The sequence below is a fragment of the Bufo bufo genome, chromosome 4 (genome assembly GCF_905171765.1).
Source record: "Bufo bufo chromosome 4, aBufBuf1.1, whole genome shotgun sequence".
Taxonomy (NCBI): Eukaryota; Metazoa; Chordata; class Amphibia; order Anura; family Bufonidae; genus Bufo; species Bufo bufo.
Window position 1 is genome coordinate 222,061,549 of NC_053392.1, and position 19,872 is coordinate 222,081,420.

Below are 19,872 nucleotides of genomic sequence, written 5' to 3' on the forward strand. Positions count from 1 at the left end.
CGCAACGCATCCGCGCGGAAAACTCGCTCGTGTGAAAGGGGTCTTACTCTTTCAGAGCTGCCATCCTAGATCTATTAGTAAAGGGGTTATCCAGTATCTACAACAGCCCCCCATGTACCGGGCCCCTCTGTAGGAATATACTTACCCCGCTCCCTGCGCCGCTCCTAGTTCCTGCACTGCCGCTGTTGCTTCTTCCTGTACACGGATGAAAACATCCGGTCTCGGGGAGGAGGGGAGCAGCCAATGGCAGGAGGGGACAGGGATTAGCCTCCCCTGGCATTGCGGGTGATGCTAGAGAGGCTCTTCCCTGCCCACCATTGGCTGCTCCCCCCCCTCCTCCTTCCCTGACACCAGATGTTTTCATCTGTGTAGAGGGAGAAGCAGCAGTGGCAGTGCGGGAACCAGGAGCGGCGCAGGGAGTATATTCCCACGGAGGGGCCCGGTACATGGGGGGGGGGGGAGCTGTTGTAGATACTGGATAACCCCTTTAAACTCTCTGCCTTTTAGCCAAATGTTGAAGGGGTTCTCCAGCCGTTAATATTGATGACCTATCATCGGGATAGGGCAGTGTTTCCCAACCAGTGTGCCTCCAGCTGTTGCAAAACTACACCTCCCAGCATGCCCGCACAGCCAAATGCAGTCCGGGCATGCTGGGAGTTGTAGTCTTGCAACAGCTGGAGGCACGCTGGTTGGGAAACACTGGGATAGGTCATCAATATCTGATCGGTGGAGGTCCGACTCCTAGCACCCCCACCGATCAGCTGTTTGAAGAGGAGGCGTCGCTCCATGCAAGTGCCGCTTCCTCTTTCAATACACTGCACTTCGTCTCAAAAGTGCAGTATAATACAAGTACTAGCTCCATTCAAGTAAATGGAGCGAGTACTTGTAATTACACTACGCCGCCGCTCCACAGGAGACGAGGCATAGTGTAAAGACCAGGAAGTGGCACTCATGGAGCGCTTTCTCGACAAACAACTGATAAGATATTGATGACCTATCCTGATGATAGGTCATCAATATTACTGGCTGGACAACCCCTTTAAGAGTTTAAGAGAATTTGTGATGATACGATAAAGTGTACACAGCATCTTAATGAAAAGAGTTTTAGATGGGGGGCGTGGCCAGCAGCCGGCATGTAAGCACGCGTTTGAGCACAGCTCCGCTATCCCTCATCAATCCTGCTCCATCCTGACAAGCTGCCGACTCCTGGAACAGAGTGGACGGTGTGCAGGCGCAAGAGAAGACCCCGCACGCCGACCATGGGTCCCACCAAGGCACAAGCGGCTGCCGAGCGGCTTAAAGAATTCGCCCGCTTAGAGGCCCAAGATGGCGCCGCGGCCGCCACTCCAACGCGCGTGGCTCTCACCTGCGGTCAAGCCGCTCAGCAGGTGGAGGCGGGAGACAATGCTGAGCCAGAATTTACCTTTAAAGGCTGCATATGAACAGCTGCTGGTAGCGATCTCCTCGTTCCAATCCTCACTCACAGGGAAGTTAGAGGAGGTGAGAGTGGATGTGAGCCTGCTCTGTCACGATGTGCAGCAGCTGAGAGACCGGGTCAAGCATACAGAGGATCGCGTTTCTGCTCTGGAAGATCTGACCAGATCTATGGCGGAGAAAGTGCAGGAGCTGGAGCGCTCTGTGGGTCAGTGGCAGCAAAAATGTGATGACCTAGAAAACAGGTCCCGCCGCAACAATGTCAGGATCCTGGGCCTTCCGGGAAAAAAAAAGGGCCGTGATCCCGCCGCCTTCCTAGAATCCTGGTTCAAGGAACAGTTTCCAGAAGCACCTTTTTCTCCTGCATATGCTGTGGAGAGGGCACACCGTGTCCCAGCCAAGTTTCCTCCACCTGGGGCTCCTCCTAGACCCCTGCTGGCACAACTGCTAAACTGGAGAGACAGGGATCTCATCCTCAGCCAGGCCAGGAACAAGCAAGATATCAGACATGACAACGCACGTGTTTCCCTGTTCCCGGACTTCTCCGCTGACCTTCAGAAGAGAAGAGTCACATTAGTCGCGGTCAAACGCCGCCTTCGCGACTTAAACCTCCAGTATTCCATGGCGTATCCGGCGCGGCTCAGGGTGGTGGACGGCGACAAAACTGTCTTCTTCAGTGATCCTAGAGAAGCCGAGGACTGGGCCTCAAGGAAATCAGGACGCCCTGGTCCACGCTGACGCGTCAATTGATCACCATCAGCAAGTATTATTTTCTCCTCTTTTGTGTTTTCAATGGGCCATGGCTGATGGCTCCTTGAGCTAGATGTTTTATAATTTACAGATTTTCCGAGTCTTAACATGCTAGCTGCTTTCCTATTGCCCCATCTACTTAGTGGCAATCACCCCATGGCAAATAATTTACTAGCAGGTGTAGTAGAGTAATAGAAATCCAACAGACCCAACAGTCATGACATGCATGCTGCTGATTCTGTGTAATTGAATCACTAATTGAAAGTGGCTGTTCAAAATAATAGCAGTGTGGAGTTCAATTAGTGAGGTCATTCATTCTTTGAAAAACAGGTGGCAATTTTTGCCCTTATTTAAGGAAGGAAGGCAACAAATGTTGTACATGCTGGTTACAGTGCATTTCTCTCTGAAATTCTGAGGAAAATGGGTCGTTCCAGACATTGTTCAGAAGAACAGCATACCTTGATTAAAAAGTTGATTGGAGAGGGGAAAGCATATGAAGAAGTGCAGAAAATGATAGGCTGCTCAGCTAAAATGATTGCAAATGCTTTAAAATGGCGACCAAAACCTGAAAGACCTGGAAGAAAGCGAAAAACTACCATTCGAATGGATAGAAGAATAGCCAAAATGGCAAGGACTCAGCCAACAATCAGTTACAGGAAGATCAAAGAAGGTTTAAAGTTACCTGTGAGGAGGGCGCATGCGCGAGGCTCGCATGGCGGACGTGTTCCCCTGAGCTCCGCTCCTAGCGCCGAACTTTCCCCACATTTAGCGCTGATTCGTCAGCTCCACGGGCTTGAATCTACATGAAAGGGACCCCTATGAAGACCCGCAACAAAGGGAGGACAAAATCGATGGGAACACTCGTGCCTTCCCAGACCTTGCCGGAGCTCTTCAGAAACTCTGGTCGCAGCAATATGGCGGACCCGGCCCCCGCACCCAGAAGCCCAGCGTCCTCAGAGGTCAGCATTGCCTCACAGCCATCGGACATACACGACCCAGGTCAGGCTGAGCTGTATAAGAATATTGCGTCCCTGTTCCGCTCAGAACTGTCCCAAGCTTTGGACGAGTTTTCCCGCCAGATTAACAACCTGGGCACCCGGGTCTCTGACTTGGAGACACACACCGACGATTTGTCAGACGCCCTACATGCTGACAAGGCGGATATATCCGCTCAAGCTGCCCAGATTACAGCACTGGAACTCAAATTGGAGGACCTGGAAAATAGAACCAGGAGGGGCAACCTCCGGATCAAGGGCCTACCTGAAATTCCTACCTGAAATTTTTACTGATCTCCAGGTCACTTTGACGGAGCTGTTCCAGGCCCTGCTGCCGCAAATAGAACCAGCAAAACTCCTGATGGATAGGGTCCACAGAGCCCTAGGGAGACCTCGCTCAGATGCCTTACCGAGGGATGTTATACTAAAATTTCACCACCCAGGTACTTGGGACCTAATTTTGACGGCCGCCCGCAACCTCACTGAACTCCCCGGCGTACCCTCATCAGTTCATTTATATGCCGACCTGGCTCCCTCCACTCTCCACAGGCGCAGGGACATAAAACCGGTGACTTCGGCCTTACAAAATGCTCAGGTGCGGTATAAATGGGGGTTCCCTTTCTCCCTCTCATTCCGATTGAGTTCCCGGGATCATACAATCCACTCACCCAAAGAGGGAATCGAGATCCTCCGGAAGGCGGGAATTTCATGTGACCATGATCCTGCTCCAGAAGCCGTCTCGGAACCGCAACGTCCGGCCAGGATCTGGACGAAGGTACCTTCATCCTCGCGGAAACCGACCTCCCCGCCACCTGTTTAGATTTGGGACTTCTGTCTCTGATCCCCCGGCCTACTATGAGGTCCAATCTGTTGTTATTTCTCCAACAACTTTGCTCCATACTAATTATCCTGTCCCTAATGTTGCAGGACAATTTCCATCCTTTATGGTCCCTTCACTACCGGCTGATATTTCCACAATCATTATCATTTAACAGGGACTCGGCGTGAAGGACTGTCATGTTTGACCCCATGTTTGGGTTCTTTAGGTTGGGTTGGGTGACTTTGTCCTCTTCCCACTCTACAGCACCCACCTACTCCTCTCAAGCCTATTTAGGCTTAATTTCATTTTGTTTAATATGTTTGCAATTCTTTATTATTTTTACTTTTTTTACCCTTCTTTTTGTTTTTATCATTGTATGTGTCAGGGAAGTCGAATATGCTGCATTGGTGTTCAGGTGGCGATCTGAGGTGGCATTCCTGTGGCGGATCGCATGGGCTAACTTTACATCCTTCTGGTTATACTGCCATGTGTAAGTTACTTTCGCATAATGTGAGGGGATTTAACTCCCCCAGAAAACGTAAGTCTGCCTTTTCTACTTATGTTAAACATACGCCTGATGTGATCTGCCTGCAGGAATCCCACTTCACGCCCACCTCTCATCCCAAATATTTCCATCCGCAATATTCACGTTTCTATTCATCTACTTATGTTTCTAAGAGTAGGGGAGCTATTATACTATTGCGTAATTCCTTCCCTTTTACTTTGCAGAGTTCTATGGTTGATCCTAATGGAAGATATGTCATTCTTCTAGGCACTTATAGGGAAGAAATCCTATGTATAGTGAATGTATATGCACCTACTGAAGACCCTATTCCCTTTTTTGCTTCTATGCACTATTATTGAACCCCTCACTTATCACAAGATACTGTGGTGTGGTGACTTTAATTTTGTACCCAACCCGGTTCTCGACAGATCCGCCCCCCCGGCCCAATCGCGCCCTTTATCCCATAATGTCAGAATTAAACATGTGATGGAATCTCTGTCCTTGGCGGATTCCTGGAGGGAGCACAATGGCCCACAAAGGGGATATACCTACTATTCTCCTTCTCATCAACTCTACACCCGGATTGATTTAATTCTAGCTTCCTCCTCTTGTCTCCCTTCACTAGCTTACTCCAGACATATTGTGTCCTCTCTGTCGGATCATGATATGGTATTAGCAGATTTTGCATTCAACAATAACCCTAGTACTCCTCCTGCCTGGCGCCTGAATGAGTCATTGCTGACCCGTCCGGCTGTGTTTGATACGCTATTAGATGAACTTAAACAGTTCTTTTTGTTGAATGACACGCCGGATACTGATCCTATGAACCTGTGGTTGACTCACAAGGCCGTCATGCGGGGCAAGCTCATTCAGGTGGCATCGCGACTTAAAAAGGACAGGTCTTCAGCTCAAGTTACCCTGGAGTCTAGATTGGCTAAATTAGTGAGAGCTCATCAGCAAACCCCATCCCTTTATCTTTTGAAGGAAATAAAGGACACTAAGTCACAACTGAACACCATACTTTCCAACAATACAGAAAAAGCACTCCGCTGGACCTCCTCCTATTACTATAAATATGCCAACAAGCCAGATAAAATGTTAGCTCGCCAACTTAAGGCTAAGCAGAAAATAAATCTAGTCTACCAAATCCGTACACGGACTGGTAGAACTACTACTCACCCGGACATCATTTATGACACCTTCCAATCCTTCTATAAACAGCTATACTCAGAACACAATGATAACCCCAGCAACAGGACTGATAACTTCCTTTCATCCATCCCTCTCCCTAAGGTCTCTCCTACTGCACTAGTAGAACTTAATAACCCCATTACAATGGAAGAAGTGACCTATTCAATCAAAGCCCTGAAACTGGGAAAAGCCCCAGGCCCAGACGGCTATACAGCACTTTATTTTAAAACGTTTTCAGACCAATTAATCCCTTTCATTACTAAATACTGTAACCATTTGCTACAGGGCTCCACACCCCCAGCCGGGTTCCTAACGGCCAAAATTACAGTACGGTAATTCCCAAACCACACAAAGATCCTCTTCTCCCTTCTAACTATAGGCCTATCTCACTCTTGAATATAGATAACAAGCTATTTACCTCCATTCTGGCGCGTAGACTTAACAGACTTTTCCCTGATCTGTTCACAAAGATCAGGTTGGTTTCATCCCGGGCAGGGAGGCTCCAGATAATATAAGGAAGGTGTTGGGCCTTGTCCATGAGGCAAACAGAACCGCGTCCCCAGTTGCTCTGTTAGCTCTGGATATAGAGAAGGCATTTGATACAGTGTCTTGGACCTACCTCTGGCAGACTCTTTCCCATTTTAACATTAAAGGCCCTTTCCTTTCTGCCATCCAAACTTTATACTCTTCACCTCAGGCTGGCCTCAAATTACCCTCTTCACACCCGTCATATATCCCAATTTTTAGGGGAACACGTCAGGGATGCCCCCTCTCCCCAGCCCTCTTCGCCTTAGCTATGGAACCACTAGCGATTAAGATCAGATCTCATCCGGATATAAAAGGGATCTCGGTTGGGGGTGTGGAATATAAACTAAGCCTTTTTGCTGACGATTTTTTGTTGACACTCACCAACCCTGTCATTTCATTTCCCTGCCTTTTATCAGTTCTCAAGTCTTTCTCTGCTGCATCTGGCCTGCTAGTTAATCAGTCCAAATCTGAACTTCTGTTGAGTAATGTATCCCCTCGGGATTGCGAGATTCTCCAAAGAGGATTCCCATTTCAACACAATCCACATTTCCTCCCATATTTAGGTGTATCACTGACCAAAACGCTTGACACCCTATATAAGTACAACTATCTCCCCATGTTTGCTCGGATACGGAAGGACCTACAGTCATGGGAGTCCCTTCCAGTGTCCTGGGTGGGTAGGATACATATAGTGCGAATGGTAGTCCTTCCTCGACTTCTATACCTGTTCCGTGCCCTTCCTGTACCAATCCCAGCGTCTGATCTGAGGGCTCTTCAGGCGGACATCCTTAAATTTATTTGGGCCCATAAACGTGCTCGTATTTCAAAATTGGTAATGTGCCGTCACAAGGCTCATGGAGGCCTTTCAGTACCAGATTTAGCTCAATACTACAAGGCAGCCAGATTAGCGCAACTGTTCCTGACACATCTTTCTGCACAAGCTCAACCTATATGGGTCACCCTTGAACAGTCGCTGATTGGCCCGTTCTCCTGGAGAGCCCTCATTTGGACCGCATCCACTCTGCCCTCTTCTCTCCGCTCCAAATCCCAACTCTCATACTATGCTTTGCTCCTATGGAGATCCATCAGATTCAAACGTGCTCTCCAATCCAAACCATCCCCCTTGGAATGCCTGTGGGGCAATCCAGCCTTTCCTCCTGGGCTTCAATCTAGGGCCTTCTCATGGTGGGTTTAAAAAAAATTGTGCTCCCTCCGGGATTTCCTCGTGCGGGGTAAATTATTGACTATGCCAGCCTTTATTGAGAAATTCACCCCCCCCAGCTTGTGAACAATTCAATGTCCGGAGAGTATTCTCCTTCCTTCATTCCCTGAAGACTAGCCTCCACAAAATTGAATATACACCTTTTGAAAGACTAATGTCCTTCTCTCTATATAAACAGGGTCTACTATCCCGGATATATTCTATCCTCACTGCACCTCCAGAGGACACTAAACTCCGCTATATGTTGGAGTGGGAGGCGGATCTGTCGGAAGAATCAAGCGTATCTAGATGGCATCAGCGCTCCCAGACATTAACCAAAGGGTCATGGCAAACTACTTTGGCAGAGACCTCTATTAAAATACTCCACCGGACATATTTAGTGCCGGCCAAATTACATCACTTTTATCCAGAGGTCCCCTCTACTTGCTTTCGGGGGTGTGATGAGGAGGGCACGATGCTCCATACCTGGTGGACTTGCCCTGTGGCGTCCAGGTTATGGGGTCGCATCTGTGACTTGCTCTCATCTTTGCTGGGGTGCGTCCTCCTCCCCGCACCCTCGGTCTTGCTACTTGGCGACAAACCGCCGAAATTAACAAATGCCAAATTCAAATTGACCCAATTTATCCTGCTTGCAACTAGAATCCACATTGCCTCTCAGTGGCGATCCTTGTCATTGAGCTATCAAGCAGTGATTGATAGAGTCAACAAGATTTACCAATCTGAAAAGATGTCTGCTATCCGCTCAGATACATTTGCTTTGTTTGAAAGAGTCTGGGAGCCCTGGTCGTCCTCTTCGCACTCTATTGATCTCTCCCTCGATCGTGGGCTCTGATAATCATCATGGATGTATTGTGCACTGAGGGGTGGTTATGCAGTTATAAACCCTCTTATTCCTGATCGCCTCCTGACACCAGACCTATGTACCCTGATATGTCTATTAACCCTGATTTCCTGATGCTTTCCTTTTTATTTAAGACTTATTTTATGTATGTCTTTTTGTTCTTTAATCTATTTCTTTGGAATGTCCAAATAATTGGACTCCAAGTCCTTTGTATTAAGTACATTATTCTGTACACTTTATTGTTGTGAAAACCTAATAAATACCATTGAAACATAAAGTTACCTGTGAGTACTGTTACATTTAGGCTGCGTTCACATGGGCGAGATTTCCGCGCGGGTGCAATGCGGTAGGTGAACGTATTGCACCCGCACTGAATTCCGACCCATTCATTTCAATGGGGCTGTTCAGATGAGCGGTGATTTTCACGCATTACTTATGCGTTGCGTGAAAATCGCAGCATGCTCTATATTCTGCGTTTTTCACGCAACGCAGGCCCCATAGAAGTGAGTGGGGTTGCGTGAAAATCGCAAGCATCCGCAAGCAAGTGCGGATACGGTGCGATTTTCACGCACGGTTGCTAGGAGACGATCGGGATGGAGACCCGATCATTATTATTTTTCCTTATAACATGGTTATAAGGGAAAATAATAGCATTCTGAATACAGAATGCATAGTAAACTAGCGCTGGAGGGGTTAAAAAAAATAATAATAATTTAACTCACCTTAGTCCACTTGATCGTGTAGCCCAGCATCTCCTTCTGTCTCCTTTGCTGAACAGGACCTGTGGTGAGCATTAGTTACAGGTAAAGGACCTTTGGTGACATCACTCCGGTCATCACATGATCTTTTACCATGGTGATGGATCATGTGATGACCGAAGTGACGTCACCAAAGGTCCTTTACCTGTAATTAATGCTCACCACAGGTCCTGTTCAGCAAAGGAGACAGAAGGAGATGCTGGGCTACGCGATCAAGTGGACTAAGGTGAGTTAAATTATTATTATTTTTTTTAACCCCTCCAGCGCTAGTTTACTATGCATTCTGTATTCAGAATGCTATTATTTTCCCTTATAACTATGTTATAAGGGGAAATAATACAATCACCTGAGAGCTTTGGGGCTTTGGGCTAGCATTCTAGCTGGTACTGGTCTTCTTGGTAAAAGCTGATACTCTATCAGTGTAAGGTGACGGGCAGGAGGAGGAAGTGTCACCATGTGGCGGATCCCGGGGACAGGACAGAGAGGATTTTGATGGGATGAAACTCTCACACATCGCAGGTCAGTGCTGTCATTACCATGCACATTGTATGAAAATTACAGAGCACTGGGCACAGGAGGGCCGGTGCGTGCGTTGTGTATCACAGGCTGAAAAACGCTTTGCAGGCCGCTGCTGTCATTTATCATGCACAGTGTAATGACAGTGCATAGAGCCAACGGCCTGAAATGTGCACTAGCACCAGGCTGTGGGAAAAGTCAGGCTGGGCTCCGACAGCCCACTGCCTAGGAAATCTGCCCACCAGGAATTTTCCCGGTGGGATACATTGCCACGCTGCTCCTGCAACCAGGATACTTTATAGAGCTAGCCTCCTCGCCAACATAAGTAATTGAGGCAGAAAGGCCTTGGTAAGAGAGGTGACCAAGAACCTAGCTCTGGCTGACCTACAGAGATCCTGTGAACAGATGGGAGAAACTTTGAGAAGGTCAACCTTCACTGCTTTTCCTTAGCACTGACCAAAATACAGAGATAAAGGTTCACAGTCTAACAAGACAATGACCCTAAGCAACACAGCCAAGCACACAGGAGTGACTTAGGGACAACTATGCAAATGTCCTTGAGTGGCCAAGCCAGAGCCCTCACTGGAACCAAATACCGAATTGAACATTTCTGGTGAATCCTGAAAATGGCTGTCCACTGACAGTCCCCATCCAACCTGACAGTTTGAGAGGATCTGCAGAGAAGAATGGCAGAAAGTCCCCAAATCCAGGTGTGTTAGGGCTCTTTCACACTTGCGTTGTTCTGTTCCGGCATAGAGTTCCGTCGTCGGGGCTCTATGCCGGAAGAATCCTGATCAGGATTATCCCCATGCATTCTGAATGGAGAGAAATCTGTTCAGGATGCATCAGGATGCCTTCAGTTCCGGACCGGAACGTTTTTTGGCCAGTGAAAATACCGCAGCATGCTGCGCTTTTTGCTCCGGCCAAAAATCCTGAACACTTGCCGCAAGGCCGGATCCGGAATTAATGCCCATTGAAAGGCATTAATCCGGATTCGACCTTAAGCTAAACGTCGTTTCGGCGCATTACCGGATCCGACGTTTAGCTTTTTCTGAATGGTTACCATGGCTTCCAGGACGCTAAAGTCCTGTTTGCCATGGTAAAGTGTAGTGGGGAGCGGGGGAGCAGTATACTTACCGTCCGTGCGGCTCCCTGGGCACTTCAGAGTGACGTCAGGGCGCCCCACGCGCATGGGTGACGTGATCGCATGGATCACGTCATCCATGCGCATGGGGCGCTCTGACGTCATTCTGGAGCGCCCCAGGAGCCGCACGGACTGTAAGTATACTGCTTCCCCGCTCCCCACTACTACTACGGCAACCAGGACTTTAATAGCGTTCTGGCTGCCATAGTAACACTGAACGCATTTTGAAGACGGATCCGTCTTCAAATGCTTTCAGTTCACTTGCGGTGTTACGGATCCGGCGGGCACCTCCGGCAAATGGAGTACACGACGGATCCGGACAACGCAAGTGTGAAAGAGTCCTTAACCTAGTGGCCTCACACCTAAGAAGACTGGAGCTGTAATCGCTGCTAAATGTGCTTCAACTAAGTCCTCAGTAAAGGCTCTGAATACTCATGTCAATGCAATATTTTAGTTTTTCCTTTTCAATAAATTAGCAAAGATTTTGAACATTTTGGTTTCACTTTGTAATTATGGATTATTGAGTGCAGAATGATGGATAAAAACTAGATTTTTGTTTTATTTTAACACAAGTCTGCAACATAACAAAATGAAAAAAGTGGGAGTCTGAAGAGTTTCCAAATGCATTGTAAATTAGCATGTGATGTCACAGCGCTCCAAGTTTACAGATGGTGGCTATTACTGGCTGGTCAGCTGCTTGTTTATTCAGAAAATATGTTTTATTAATTTCACATCTGTATGATCTGTGCTCTGTACATAAGAATGTATTAAAATGCAGTTATGAGTCATTAAGGAACAAGTGACCTACATATAAATTCCGGTAATCATATTGCAGTCTCCTGTAGTAGGATTAAATGTGTTGAGCACGTCACAGTCAGTCTGTTCTCTTGTAGCTTTAGTGATGAAAGCTGATTAAATCTGATGCATCTAGATTACATTTCTTATATAGGTGGATTTAGTAGACTTCTACCAGAAGAAGTACCGGTAGTCGGTTAATGAGCAATCCTTATTTACTTATGCAAACCTTTTCTTCTGCTTCTTCCTAGAATATATTCAGAACTATGAAAATAATGTATGGTAATGTTTCTTCTCTCGCAAGCTAAGCATCTTGTGTGTAAAGCACCTAATTTGTGTCTTTTGGGTATTTCTCACCTTTCATTCTTTTTATGTCCATAAGTGTCTGATAGTGTGGGTCCGCCTCACATGTGGAGAATGAATGGAGAGGCTTTATCTCTTCATATCTGAGAGCTATAAAAACCAAGCAATATAGAATGAAAATACAAATTTCCATAATTGGTAAAATAGACATACTTAATTTTGTAACATGCCAGAGCATTTTTTTTTTTTATTGTAGTCCCTCAAATGCAGTTTTCCAAAAGGGACACGCACAACGGGAGTCTTGTCAGGGTTTTGACCATGCTAATCTGTTGACAGTACCAGGCATGGGCTGTGGACAGCAGTAAAACGCACCTTTTGTGGAGTAGTGAGAACATGAAATATTATTCTGCCAAATAAATCTTACAGGGCCCAGGGCAGGGCTTCACTGTGAAGTGCACTCTGTATTGAGCTGCTTTACAGTCCCTCCCCTTTGCTTTGTGTGAAGACTGTAGTGGTCTTCTGGTTGGATGATACAGCTGTCACTCGGAGTAGAGGGAAGGGGCTGTGATGCAAATTAATGCAGAGAGCACTTCACGGTGAAGCATCACCCTGTTCTATAGTACCATCTGAAGTGCAGAGACAGATGGCGCCATGGAACAGGACTCGGGTATTTTCTTTTTTTTGGTGGCATTTTTAATACTTAAGCACTATAGGAGATTTTACTACAGCCACAGTAGTGGGAATTATTGATGCTGGAGTCAATATAGCGGCATTATTATTGGGGGATTATAGACATTATTATTATTACTGGGAGAATTATTACTATTGGGGTACTTTTTTTTCTTTAGAGTAATATTTGGGGGCATTGTGGAGCACTGTAGGCACAGTAACCTCATGAGGTTTTTCTGCTTTTCTCTGGATCAACTTTGCAAAATAATATAAGGAACTTGATGGATAGATGTCTTTTCCAGACTTAGAAACTGTTTACTATGTTATCCATACTAATAAGTCAGAGCATATTGGGGGTGGGGGGGGGGGAATTTATCAAAACTGGTGTAAAGGAAAACTGGCTTAGTTGCCCATATCACCTTTCATTTTTCAGAGCTCCTTTTGGAGAATGAAAGGTGGAATCTGATTAGTTGCTATTGGCAACTAAGCCAGTTTTCCTTTACACCTGTTTTGGTAAATCTCTCCCGTGGACTTTTTACTAGAAGATATTTTGCTAGTTATCCTACTGGCTTTCTCAATTCGAATAGCTTGTTTGGGAAATCTCCAACATTAAAAACTGGTGATTTGTGCTTCAGTCATGGAGGTGTTGATTGCAGTGACAAGCTATTAGGAGCTATTCTGTCAGTCTAAGAGGGTGGAGAATAAGTTTAAAGGATATGGACACTTTTGGGCCAATTTTTATTTTATGATGGAGAAGTCAAGATATATGACATCCATTGACTCAACCTGGTCAGGTCTAGAACTGACCTCCTCATAGAAACTGAATAAATTAGTTTGAAGTGACGGTCCCCCATGCTAATACAGCATTATACGCTTATTTTCATTGAGGTACTCCAAGAAAGTATCTCTTAGAAAACCTTCAAACAGTTTACTCACAACAGATGTTAAACGCATCGGCCTATAGTATTCAGGCTCTGTTTTTGACCCCTTTTTGAATATTGGCACCACATTTGCTAAGCGCTAATCCTGTGGAACGCTCCCTGTCAATATAGAGTCCTTAAATATCAGAAATAAGGGTCTGCCTATGACATTACTTAATTATCTTAGGATACGGGGTGTATGCCATCTGGACCCAGTGATTTGTCTATTTCAATCTTTTTAAGACGCTGCTGCACTTTTCCTGTGTCAGACAGGTCACTTTTAATGGGAAATTTACATTCTGCATTTAATCTGACAGTTTATTTTCCTTAGTGAATACAGTGGCAAAAAAATATTTAATAGCCTTGCTTTCTTCTCATCACTCTGTAAATGGCCGAAACCTTCAGATTTTATAAGTTATGTTCAGTCAACTAAATTTACCACAGGTGAACTCCAATCAAGGTGTAGAAAGTGGAATAGTATGCCCCAGAGCTAAATTTCAAGTGTCATATTAAAAGGTCTGAATACTTATGTCCATGTGAAATTTTAGTTATTCCTTTTTAATAAATTTGCAAATGTTTCTAAAATTCTGTTTTCACATTATGTTTCTCATTATGGGTAGCAGAGTTGATATGGTGTGCAGACTGACATGGGGAAAATGTTAGATTTTTTTTTTATATTTTAGCACAAGGCCACAACTTGGCAAAATGTGAAAAAGTGAAAGGGTCTGAAAACAAGTAAACTGTTAATTGTATATCCACCTAACTTTTTTTCCCCTTGATTGATAGATATCTCTCGAATCATTCAGCTAGACTTGGATTTGAAGTTCCAGACCAACATCAGGGAACTGTTTGAGGAGTTTGATAACTTTCTACAGAACTCAGTCATTGGAATAGCACATGAAATGCAGCCTGTGTACAGGTAACAGCTTTAAACTTTTCATGTCTGTGCTGGTTTTGGAAAAGGCTCGTTTAATGTTCTGGTGGTTGTACAGCCAGTAAATTTTGATGACCTATCCTCAGGAGGGTCTGATTCCCGGCACCCCCGCCGATCTACTGATTGAAACCTTTAAGGGTTTATCACTAAAATGAAAAAATATCTTATAGGGGTATTCTCACTTCAGCAAATAGCATTTATTATGTAGAGAAAGTTAATACAAGGCACTTACTAATGTATTGTTATTATCCATATTGCTTCCTTTGCTGGCTGGATACATTTTTCCATCATGTTATACACTGCTTGTTTCCATGGTTACGACCACCCTAAAATCCATCAGTGGTGGTCAGGCTTGCACACTATAGGAAAAAGCACAAGCCTATGTGGGCTCCCACAGTCCCGGCCACTGAATAGGCCGGAGCTTTTTCCTATAGTGTGCAAGCATGATCACTACTGATGGATCACATGGTGGTCGCATGGAAACGAGCACTGTATAATTTGATGGAGACTTGAATCCAGCCAGCAAAGGAAGCAATATGGACAATCACAATACACTATTAAGTGGCTTGTATTAACTTCCTCTACATAATAAATGCTATTTGCTGAAGTGAGACAACCCCTTTAAGTAACCTTATTATTTTAACTACCTCAATGCAAAAAAAAAAAAAAAAGCTGTTCTCCAGTGTAATCTTCATATTTTTATTTTATTTACTCACATATATGGAGGACTTCCCTTTCTGTGGGTGAGCAGCAACTCATCAAGCATCTGCATCTCACAGGAGTGCATTGTAATCAGCGCTTGTTCACCCTTTAGGAACCATTTGGCGGTTCATATAACATTAAATAACTTTTTGTTGGATTTGTTTTTACAAACGGACACGGAAACAAACTACGTGCGTGTGCATGTAGCCTTAAGGGCTCGTTCACATGACCATGCTGTTTTTTGCGGTCCGGGAATTGCGGATCCGCAAAACACGCATGGCGCCTGTGTGCCTTCCGCAATTTGCGGAACGGAACAGGAGGCCTATTCTAGAAGGTGCGGACCCATTGAAATGAATGGTTCCGTATACGGACTGTATGCAGAACGCAGAAAACGGCCCGTATACGGAGCGCAAAATACGTTCGTTTGAACGAGCCCTTATTCTGTGGTTCAGTACAATCATGATGTTACCAGATTTATATATGTATTATTTATATTTTTTCCCTCCGCCTTGCAACCTGTCAGTTCCCCCACTGCCCCCCTCTCCTTCTCCAGGATACATAAGATCACAGCCAGCTGAATGAAGGAGGGCTGCTTTAACTCTTCATATCTCAAGCTTTGTAAAAGCTTATGGGACTGTCTGTGCTTTAAAACAAGACCAGAATGGCAGCATTAACCCCTCTACATCGGGAGATATACAACCTGCTTTCACTTTCGGCTGCTATCACTGCCGACCCTATTTTAACATCTCCTGATGTAGAGATCATGCTGTGATTCTGGTCTTGTTTTAAAGCCTATGCTGTCAGCTTTCAAACTCAGTCCCATATCCCTAGCTTGTACCAAGCCTGAGACACGAGGGGTTAAGGCAGTTGTCCCCCCTCCATCTGCTGTCCGAGGTCCACTCAGCCTGAGCCGTTAGTGCCTTTTCTCAAAGCCCAAAACTGATAAGGGGTTAATATCTGCCTTTAACTGAAACGTCTTATGTATATAGAAGGCTTAACCTTAAAGCTCCCCTACACACTTATGAAAGTGGTGTTTGAAAGCTCTGTTGAGAACAATGGCCATTTCGACCACTCTTGATTCTTTCCTTACTTGTCTGTATATTTTATGTTCACATATATTTAAAATCATAAGTTCCATTTTGCTGAGCCTTGCCATTTGAAATTAATTTCCAGACAAAATATAAAAATAGCCATATATTAATTAATAAATCAGAAGTTAGCACAGTAGTCAAGGTTTGGTAATTGTGTTTCCTTACTTACCGAGATAGTGACAGGTTTTTATGCCTTTGTTTTTTTGTAGTGGCCAATTTTTTTCAATAATGACAAAAAGCACAGCAATGTTATATTAGCCTCACATCAGTTAATGGTCACAAATAAGTACTCTCTCTCTGTTCATTTAATGGTTCTTTATAGTTGCACTTAACCCTTTCGCTACCAACACTATACATGTACGGCGCTGGAGCGATAGGCAAACATGGCGACCGCTCGCAAGTGCCGGCAATAATGCCGATCGCGGTAATTAAAGGCTTTAGATGCCGTGATCCAGTGAGATCACCACATCTAAATGCGCAAAAACCTCTGCATTTACCGGCGTCCCCTGCAGCCAATGGGGATGCCGGTAATTGTTTTGAATGGGCTCAGCCTCGCTGAAGAGGTTGAGAACATTCAAAGTGCAATTCTTATTTTGGCCACCAGATGGCAGGCCAACATAAGAAATGAGCAATTCTCAATAATAAGTCCAGTTTAAAAATACCGGTACATGATTGTTCAAATTTTTTTTTAAAAATAATAGATTTTGCAGGCTCATATATGAGCTTCAAAATCATTACAAAAAATGTAAAAAAAAAAATAAAATGTTATATATATATATACACTCACCTAAAGAATTATTAGGAACACCTGTTCTATTTCTCATTAATGCAATTATCTAGTCAACCAATCACATGGCAGTTGCTTCAATGCATTTACGGGGGTGCTCCTGGTCAAGGCAATCTCCTGAACTCCAAACTGCATGTCAGAATGGGAAAGAAAGGTGATTTAAGCAATTTTGAGCGTGGCATGGTTGTTGGTGCCAGACGGGCCGGTCTGAGTATTTCACAATCTGCTCAGTTACTGGGATTTTCACGCACAACCATTTCTAGGGTTTACAAAGAATGGTGTGAAAAGGGAAAAACATCCAGTATGCGGCAGTCCTGTGGGCAAAAATGCCTTGTGGATGCTAGAGGTCAGAGGAGAATGGGCCGACTGATTCAAGCTGATAGAAGAGCAACGTTGACTGAAATAACCTTACGAGGTATGCAGCAAAGCATTTGTGAAGCCACAACACGCACAACCTTGAGGCGGATGGGCTACAACAGCAGAAGACCCCACCGGGTACCACTCATCTCCACTACAAATAGGAAAAAGAGGCTACAATTTGCACGAGCTCACCAAAATTGGACTGTTGAAGACTGGAAAAATGTTGCCTGGTCTGATGAGTCTCGATTTCTGTTGAGACATTTAAATGGTAGAGTCCGAATTTGGCGTAAACAGAATGAGAACATGTATCCATCCTCTGATGGCTACTTCCAGCAGGATAATGCACCATGTCACAAAGCTCAAATCATTTCAAATTGGTTTCTTGAACATGACAATGAGTTCACTGTACTAAAATGGCCCCCACAGTCACCAGATCTCAACCCAATAGAGCATCTTTGGGATGTGGTGGAACGGGAGCTTTGTGCCCTGGATGTGCATCCCTCAAATCTCCATCAACTGCAAGATGCTATCCTATCAATATGGGCCAACATTTCTAAAGAATGCTATCAGCACCTTGTTGAATCAATGCCACGTAGAATTAAGGCAGTTCTGAAGGCAAAAGGGGGTCCAACACCGTATTAGTATGGTGTTCCTAATAATTCTTTAGGTGAGTGTGTGTATGTATATATATATATATATATATATGTGTGTATATATATATATATATATATATATATATATATATAAAAAATATATATAAGTTTGAATCACTTCCCTTTCCATATAATAAAAATATAAATACCTAAATAACAGAAATATAAACATCATAGGTATCACCGTGACCAAAAACACCCGTACTATTAAAATATTAAAAAAAAATCCAATACGGTGAATGGCGTAACAGAAAAAAGGGTAAAAATGACCAATTGGCTATTTCTTTCATTGCTTTTCTTACCCCCAAAAATTTTATAAAATATGATCAAAGTCACAGACACTCTAGAATGGTATCAATAAAAACTACAGATTGTCCAGCAAAAAATGAAGTTCAGACACAGCTCTGTAGATATGACTATAAAAAAGTTATGGGGGTCAGAATATGGTGATGTAAAAAAAAAAAAGTTTTTTTTTTCCAAAGTTTAAATTTATTTTTACACTATTTAGACATAAAAAAAACCTATACATATGGGTATCGTTGTAATCGTACTGACCCAGAGAATGAAGGGCCAGTTTTGCCGTAAATGGAATGCTGTGCAAACAAAACCCATAAAACGGTGGAGAAATTGCGTTTATTTTCTAATTCCACCCCATTTGGAATTTTTCTTACCGCTTCCCACTACATTGTATGCCATAATTAGTGGTGTCATTAGAAAGTACAACTTGTCTCGCAGAAAATAAGCCCTCATACAGCTATGTGAACGGAAATATAAAAAAGTTATAGCTCAAGGAAGATGGGGAATAAAAAGGAAAACGCAAAAATTAAAAAACCTCCGGTATCCTAAGGGTTAAAGAAGTACGTCCATTTATTATTATTTTTTTTTTTTCAAAACCTAAAGATATGTCTAGAAGTATGTCAAAGCAGTTCTTACTGTTGCTTTATCCCTGCTACAAGTCTGCTTTCTGGTTTTCTTGTGCTGGTCTGCCATCTTTTTCTCCCTACTTTGTTCATTAAAGAGGACCTTTCACTACTCTACAAACTGAAAACGAACTATATCAGTGGGCAGAGCGGCGCCCAGGGGTCCCCCTGCACTTACTAGTATGTCTGGGCGCCGCTCCGTTCGCCCGGTATAGGCTCCGGTGTCTGCGCTCCCTCTGTTGTACTGGAGTGATTTCTTGTATGAGGCGTGTCCCTTGCTGCAGCGCTGGCCAATCGCAGCGCACAGCTCATAGCCTGGCTATGACATACTAGTAAGTGCAGGGGGACCCCTGGGCGCCGCTCTGCCCACTGATATAGTTAGTTTTTAGTTTGTAGAGTAGTGAAAGGTCCTCTTTAAACATGTCTGCTACTCTTTCAAAATTCCTTCCCATGTTGCTGCAGTCTTGCCTACAAGTCCCAGAATACTGCTGTCTGAAGGTGGGGGTGTAAATGAGTTTCCACCTATTGATCCTCCTCCTGGCAGTCTGTATTCTCATTGTAAATCTAATATAAAGAGTTTTATAGAATAGCTGCATTTGCTGGTTGTCTAATTTATTGGCTAAGTGTAACTTATGTGACTTAGTGATTCTAAGCATTCTATGCTGATGTGGAGAAGCTGAGGGCTGTAGTGGGAAGAATGAAGAGGTGCTGAGGGGCGGAAATAGAGCAGATGGCAATCCTCCTTCAGTATCTGCTTGTAGGGACCATTCACACGTCCGTATGTGTTTTGCGGATCCGCAAAACACGGACACTGGCAATGCAATGTGCGTTCCGCATTTTGCGGACCGCACATTGCCGGCACTCTCATAGAAAATGCCTTTTCTTGTCTTCAATTGTGGACAAAGAATAGAACATGTTCTATTTTTTTGCAGAACGGAAGTGCGGATGAGGACAGCACATTCCGGCCCCATTGAAAGTGAATGGGTCCGCACCTGTTCGTAAAATTGCGGAACGGATGCGGACCTATTTTGCGG

The 19,872-nt window shown here is 44.5% G+C and overlaps 1 protein-coding gene across 1 annotated transcript in view; it reads left to right on the plus strand.

The window, feature by feature from the left end:
• The window catches only part of XXYLT1 (xyloside xylosyltransferase 1), a 291,171-nt gene that overhangs the window by 150,266 nt on the left and 121,033 nt on the right, over nucleotides 1-19,872 (plus strand). The window contains exon 3 of the mRNA XM_040428327.1: nucleotides 14,178-14,310. Within this exon, the coding sequence (XP_040284261.1) occupies nucleotides 14,178-14,310 (133 nt within the window). The remainder of the gene's footprint in view (nucleotides 1-14,177; nucleotides 14,311-19,872) is intronic.